Source organism: Capsicum annuum, chromosome 8 (genome assembly GCF_002878395.1).
Source record: "Capsicum annuum cultivar UCD-10X-F1 chromosome 8, UCD10Xv1.1, whole genome shotgun sequence".
Lineage (NCBI taxonomy): Eukaryota > Viridiplantae > Streptophyta > Magnoliopsida > Solanales > Solanaceae > Capsicum > Capsicum annuum.
In genome coordinates, this window is record NC_061118.1 from 121,396,662 (window position 1) to 121,404,066 (window position 7,405).

Here is a 7,405-nt window from a genome sequence, read left to right on the forward strand (position 1 = left end):
AAAATCAGCAGGCAAAATAAAGTCTGCCACCTTTACCAATACATCATGTAATATGCCCACTGGCTGCTTTATAGACCTATCTGCCATCACCAATCGTATGTTCTTCGGGGTAGGATCCCCCAAACCCAGTTTCTTGTACACCGCAACTGGCATTAGGTTTATACTGGCTCCCAAATCGCATAGTGCTTTTGTGAAATTCAGGGAACCAATAGTGCACGGGATGGTAAATGCTCCCAGGTCTGCCTTTTTCTACACTAAAGACTTTGTAAAGATAGCGCCACAATGAAGAAGATTGTCCTCCAACTCATGGATAACCTTCCATTTCTTGGTCTTTCATAAACTTTGCATATCCTGGCATTTGCTCAAGTGCTCAACCAAAGGCACATTTATTGTCAATTGCTTGAGCATTGCCATGAATTTACTATATTTTGCAACATCAGTTTTTTTCTACAACCGCTGAGGAAAGGGAGGTAGTGGTCTTGGGATAGTTTTCAACACTACCTCCTTTTCCTTTTCTTTCTCTTTTTCTGGAGCATTATCAGAATTATCCAGCTTCTCGGACTCCACTAAAAAACCTTCTTCTGGTTCATCATCAACTACCTCATCAACTATATATTTTCCCACAGAAGGGACAGGTAATATCATACCACTTCTAGTGGTAATCTCCATACATAAGCCATCATTCCACGAATTTTGGACCGTATCACTTGGTAATGTTCTGCTCTTCCTCTGGTTGAATATTGCTAAGAGTTGGCTCATCTGCTGCTTTAATTATTTGATTGCGGTGGAGTGCAAGTTTACCAACTGACTAATAGATGATAGATCAATCTTCATAGTAGTTACACCAGAGGTTGTAGCTTCCACTCCCTTCAACAACTAAGCCATCATGTCCTCCATAGACATCTTTTTAGAACTTGTTGTAGCAGCCTCACAATTTCTAGGAGGGACATAGAGCCCACTTCTGTCATCGTTGTTTCTCTAATTTCCCTACTCTCTATCTTTATAACTAGGATTATTATAATAATTTCAACCTTGATTCCCTTGGCCATTGCCTCGGAAACCCTCCTGATTATTAACATAGTTTGCCTCTTCTTCTGTATCAGTATCAACTCTGTCTTAAGATTCCACAGCTTTTACCTCTCAATCTTTCCTGATACCAAGTGCTTGGTTAGCAAGTCCATCTATGTTTTAAGGTATGCCATGTCTTTGTCACGCTTCTCATCTATTCTATGTTGTTTTGTAGTAATACCACTAGACATAGTTGGGATAGCTGCCACAGAGTCTCTAGTATGCCATGCCCGACTTTATTTGGTCATTCGTTCTAGCATCTCTGAAGTATCTTGGAATGTAAGATCAACAAACGAACAACTAAAGGATTATCTATAATTGTCTTTGTCATAGAGTTAAGAGCCCTGTACAAAGTATCCATCAAGTGTATGTCTGTCATATTGTTGTTCGGACACTGCGTCAACTTTTTTTTTTAATATTTCCCAGGTTTCATGCAAGGCTTCAATTGGGAGCTACCTAAAGTTGCTGATCTCATCCCTCAACTGTACCCTTCTAGAAGGCAGAAAGAACCTTTTTAGGAAAGCTTCTTTCAACTGCCTCTAGTTGGTTATAGAATTGAGTGTCAGGTCATTTATCCATAATGTTTCCTCCCCATACAAAGACAACAAAAACAATCTCAACCGAATAGAATTTTGGCCCAGTCCTGGGTTATCAAAAGATTTACAGATGGTGACAAAATTCACCAGATGCAAGTTTGGGTCATCCCCAAAAAGGCCACCAAACAACCCCTTCAGATTGAGGAGTTGAATCATAGTACTCGTAATGTTGAATATAGCCCCAGGTACAAACGGTGGAGGAATTATTGAAGCCATTGCACCTGCTCCATCTATTCTATCATCATCATCATTGAGGTCATACTGGACTAGTTGGTACTCTTGCCTTTCTCAGAATGGACGATTCCTGTTAATATTACGTCGTAGTGGTACAACTACTTGCTCTGCACGCCTTGGGTTACCATGATTTAGCAACTCCTCATCTCCAAAATCTTCATCCTTAGGATTTTGATATCATTCTTGTTGACTGACATTTTTCACATTTACTTGAGCTCTAGCTAAGGCTGCTAATCTGTCAGCCTCTTACTATTCTGTCATTCTTCTAATTCGTTGTGGTTCAAGATTAAGTGGTAATAATGGTTCTATGAAACTTCTGGAGCTCGGAATACACTACAAATATCCTACAATAAACAAAAACAACAAATGAACATAAAACTAGAAAACTTGACTAACAATCAATTAGCGCACCCAACTTTAATTTACAACCGTATTCCCCGGCAACGGCACCATTTTTTATAATGCTCAAACTACACCCCTCTAATGAGAATGTAAGAGATCATTTTCAATATAAAACCCAACTAGGTTGGGGTTGAATCCCAAAGGGAATATGGTGTGAACTTAAGTCATTTGCAATTTAATCAACTGATAGCTAGATGTTTCCTGAAATTGGTTTTTTTTTAGTTTAGCAAGTAATTGTTGGTCACTTTAGTTATAGTGTTCGTAATCAAAAGTTTATGGAAAAACTAGAATTATGTTCCCTAGGGGTTTTGGTACTTGACAGATGCTAATGGTGATTCAAGATTCTCACAATAGGTAGGACAACAAGTTATCTTTATCTCGGACTTATGGAATTTACATTTATAACCAGATTTTACCTTAGGTTAACCAACCTTGTTACAGCGCCAATTATTAAATGGATGTTTTTAGTGCTTCTAAGTCCCTGTTAATAATTTACTTCCCACTATATTTGATTTCTTTCTCAAGCAAATCAGAGCAGGTGTTATACATTGTTTGCAACCAATAGACGATACTGAAAACCTCAAATTATAAAGGAGTTCTACCACTTTTTGAATCTTCAACACTCAACACCTTATTAAGGCTTAACCCTAGATCCCATAATTCAGGTTAAAGGAATTTAGCCGCTCATGATGTAATAATCGAAACAACTAGTATATTCATGATTTGAAAGATAAAATTACCACAAGAAGAATAGTAACTAGAGATTCTTAGATTAGATCACAGTTGTAATCCCAAAATAATAATGACAATCTCTTCAAATTAATTGCTTGTTCAAGTTAAGAAACTAGAGAGAGAAAATATCAAAATATGTGTCTCCAAAAGATGTTCGGAACTCTCTAGAAAACACTCAAGAAGACATTAAATAGTTCAGCCTAAATAAAGAAACAAAATCACAGAGTTTAATAATCCCTCGAATTAGGTGACGACATTCGTGACAACCTATCAGAAGGATGAGACTTATCACAAATATCGCCAGCTCCTCTTTGCTTTTGATACTTGCTGCTTTAGGCTGGCGACAAACTGTGACATCCTATCAACTCCTTGATGACTTATCATGAATATCGTCAAGTCTCTACCTTAGCTCTCATATTCTGCCTTAGGCTGACGATAATTTTGATGACCTATAAGCTCCTAGATGGCTTATCACAAAATATCATCATAACTCTCAATGCAGATGCATTCTCTATCAAAGGCTGATGATGAAGCTGATAACTTATCACAGGGTTGACAACTTATCAAAAATGTCGTCAGCCACACTTCTCTTTAAATTCCTTCAGATTTCAACTCCTTTGCTTCCATCATTATTGGTTCTCTTGCATCATAGTTTCTACTTCAAAATCAAACATAAAACAATCAAAAACAACAAAATTTGCTTGAGACTTTGCAATTATTCTTAGTCAAAAGCCTCAAATGTATTAGCATTAGCTCACACATCATGACTCTGATGGTATCAAGGAGTATGAGTAGTTAGTAAGTGTACTATAGGGGTGTGGTTCTTATAATTTTGCACCAAAGAAGATTGGCTTAGACTTGAAGAATAGAATGACTTCAGTTAAAGGCCCTCCCATCTCACTTGCAATATGCATTTTTGGGGTCCAATAACACTTTGTCAATTATTATTGCAGCTAATCTAAGACAGTTAGAGGTAGAAGCATTACTTTCAATTTTGTAGAAGTTAGAGAGAGCCATTACATAGTGTATTACAGACATTATAGGTATTCCATCTGGTTACCGTCAAAATACAAATTGAGCCAGATTGTGTTCCATCTATTAAACATCAATGTCGACTTAATCCTCCTATAAATAAATTTATTGTTAAGTGGTTAGATACTGGTGTGGTATTTCCTATTGCTGAAATCAAGTGGGTCTGTCCGGTATAAGGCATTTCAAAGAAAGGTAGAATAACTGTTGTACCTAACAAGAAGAATGAGCTAGTGCTTATGAGGCCAGTAACTAGATGGGGAGTGTGCATGGATTATAGAAAATTGAATGCATGGACTCAGAAGGACCATTTTCTAATGCCTTTAATGGATCAGATGTTAAACATATTAGCAGGTAGAGGATGGTACTATTTTCTTGACGGGTACTCAGGCTATAATCAAATAACTGTTGAACCTGAGGACCAAGAAAAGATGACTATTAAATATACTTATAGGACCTTTGCATTCAAATGAATTCTATTCGGGCTATGCAATGCCCCAGCCATATTTCAGATATGTATGATATTTATTTTCTCTGATATGATCAAAGACACCATTGATGTTTTTATGGATGATTTTTTAGTGGTTGGTGACTTTTTTTATAACTCGCTCATTCACTTGGCAAAGGATCTACTAAGGTGTGAAGAATTAAACTTGGTACTTAATTGGGAAAAGTGTAATTTTATGGTCAAAGAAGTAATTGTGCTTGGGCATAAGATTTCAAAGAGATCCATAGAGGTTGATCGATTAAAGATTTAAGTGATTGAAAAATTACCTTACCCAATTTCTGTGAAGGGAATTCAAAACAGGCAGGTTTTTACATGTGATTTATCAAGGACTTCTCAAAGATTGCTAATCCTCTTTGAAAGCTTCATGAGAAAGAGGTAAGTCGTCCAATCATTGTGTCTCCGGATTAGTCCTCACTTTTTTTTAATTATATGTGATGCTAGTGGAGTGGACATAGGGGATGCACTAGGACATTGGAAATAAAATATTCTTCATCTCATATACTCTGATATTAAGGCACTAAATTCTACTCAAAAGAACTGTACCGTGATGGAGCAACAGTTATTAGCAGTGGTTTTTGCATTTGAAAAGTTTAGATCTTATTTGATTGGGACAAAGGTGAATGTGCACACTGATCATGCAACATTGCGGTACCTAATGGATAAAAAGGATGAAAAGCCTAGGCTTATTCGGTGGGTTTTGTTGTTGCAAGAAATTAACTTTGAGGTAAAGGACAAAAAAAGCACAAAAAATCAAGTTGTTGATCACTTTTCTGGACTGGAGGAGGAAGCTATACAGAAGGTTGCTAATGGGTTAGAGATTAATAACAGTTTTCTAGGTGAACAGATATTGGCAGCTTCCCAATATCTTATTCCATGGTTTGTAGATTATACAAATTACTTAGCCAATGATCTAGTCCTAGAAGACTTTTCATATCAGCAAAGGAAGAAGTTCATCCATGAGTAAGGAAATTTTTCTGGGATGAAACTTACTTATTTAAGATATATGCAGATGGAATCATTTGCAGATACATACCTGAGGTGGAGATGATGATCACACTTGAAGCTTGTCATTCATCGCCAGTTGGGGGTCATCATGAAGGGGCCCGCACAGCTCATAAAATCCTACAATGCAGCTACTATTGGCCAACCATATATAAAGATGTGCATGATTACTCTTTTGCTTGTGATCAATTCCAATGACAAGGTACAATTTCTAGAAGACATGAACTACCTATGACCCCTATGTTAGAATTAGAAGTGTTTGATGTATGGGTCATAGATTTCATAGGACCTTTCATGAGTTCATTCGGAATGAAATACATACTTATGGTTGTAGACTATGTTTCGAAGTGGGTGGAAGCTATTGCACTTCTTAACAATGAAGCACACATTGTCACTAAATTTTTTAGAAAGAACATCTTCTCTCGATTTGGCATGCCATGGGCTATTATTAGTGACGAAGGGTCACATTTTTGCAATCATCTTTTCAAGAGTCTTCTTGAAAAATATGGAGTTAAGCACATGGTGGAAACACCCTATCATCCATAGACTAATGGACAAGTTAAAGGATACAATAGAGAAATCAAGTCCATAATGGCGAAGACTATGAATGCCAACAGGACTAATTGGGAAAGAAATTTAGATAATGCATTATGGGATTACATCACATCTTATAAAACCACCATATGTGACTCACCTTATCAGTTGGTGTATGATAAAGATTGCCACTTACCAATAAATATTGAGCATAAGGCACCATGGGCGTTAAATAAGTTGAATCTAGAGTGGAAGGATGCAGCCAAGTCAAGGTTGAACAATATCAATGAGTTGGATGAATTCCTACTCTGGGCATATGAAAGTTCAGCACTTTACAAGGAAAAGATAAAGTTGCATCACGATCACAAAATGAAGAAAAAAGTATTCAATAAGGGTGACGAAGTACTGCTCTATAATTCCAAGCTTCATTTGTTTCCAGGTAATCTAAGGTCATGGTGGTATGGTCCATTCACGGTGATAAGAGTCTATCCCTATGGTTCTTTAGAATTCAAGAGGTATGGTGAGCCCCCATTTAAGGTAAATTGTCAAAGAGTGAAGAACTACCTGAGAAATATAAAAGACATAAATGAAGTAGCTAATATTGAATTTAACGTAGACTATGTAGTCAAGGAAATTACGTCGTTCCATGATGTTAAATCAAGATTGTATGAGAGGTAACCCATATTTGTTTCCTTATTCAGTTATAGGGTAATATGTTTGTTTAATGTGCAGGGCTAAGAAAATTAGAAAATACTCAAGGAAGTTGAAGAGAAGTAGTCATACAGAATCTTTATGAGTCGTATCTATATGGTATGACTTGAGAGTAAGAATAGTTTGACCTCGGTGAAAAATCAAAATCAGGTAATAGTTTCTAAAATGGATACGATTCTAGAACCCAGGTAAGGCTCAGGTCTATATGAGTCAAAGAAATAACCCGTAAGCCTAGGTATAAGTCGTATATACAACTCATACCCATGATTACTGGGGTAGATCACGGGTTGACCTGGACTAGTTCTTCAATTAAAAAGAAAAAGAGGCACGCGATCGGGCACCCATTTGATCTAACTCGTACCCACACTACATTTAAATCTAGTTCCAACCTTTAATCCACAAAATCACTTGAAATCAACGTGATTAAACTACCATCAACTTCGAATTGCTTAATTTTATTGATTGGAACATGAATTTGAGAACAAGTACAACTTGGAAGAAAGACTACTATATCTTCCAAACACCAAATAATTTTTTTTAACCTATCTTTTCTACTTTTGAAGTTATAATGGGTTGTGGTTGCTACTAT

General features: G+C 36.7%; 1 protein-coding gene across 1 annotated transcript; it reads left to right on the forward strand.

Annotated features, from left to right (window-relative positions):
* Positions 1 to 6,162: 6,162 nt before the first annotated feature.
* Positions 6,163 to 6,901, forward strand: LOC107879027. The gene is made up of 2 exons (XM_047395509.1): positions 6,163 to 6,779; positions 6,838 to 6,901. The coding sequence occupies exons 1-2, from the start codon at positions 6,163 to 6,165 to the stop codon at positions 6,899 to 6,901; spliced, it is 681 nt and encodes a 226-aa protein (XP_047251465.1).
* Positions 6,902 to 7,405: the final 504 nt, after the last annotated feature.

Excerpts from the sequence above, each read along its gene's own strand:
- LOC107879027 (XM_047395509.1), top strand. The coding sequence starts at position 6,163 with ATGGCGAAGACTATGAATGCCAACAGGACTAATTGGGAAAGAAATTTA. Across the intron at positions 6,780-6,837 it reads AAATCAAGATTGTATGAGAG|GGCTAAGAAAATTAGAAAAT; the intron begins GTAACCCATATT and ends TTTAATGTGCAG.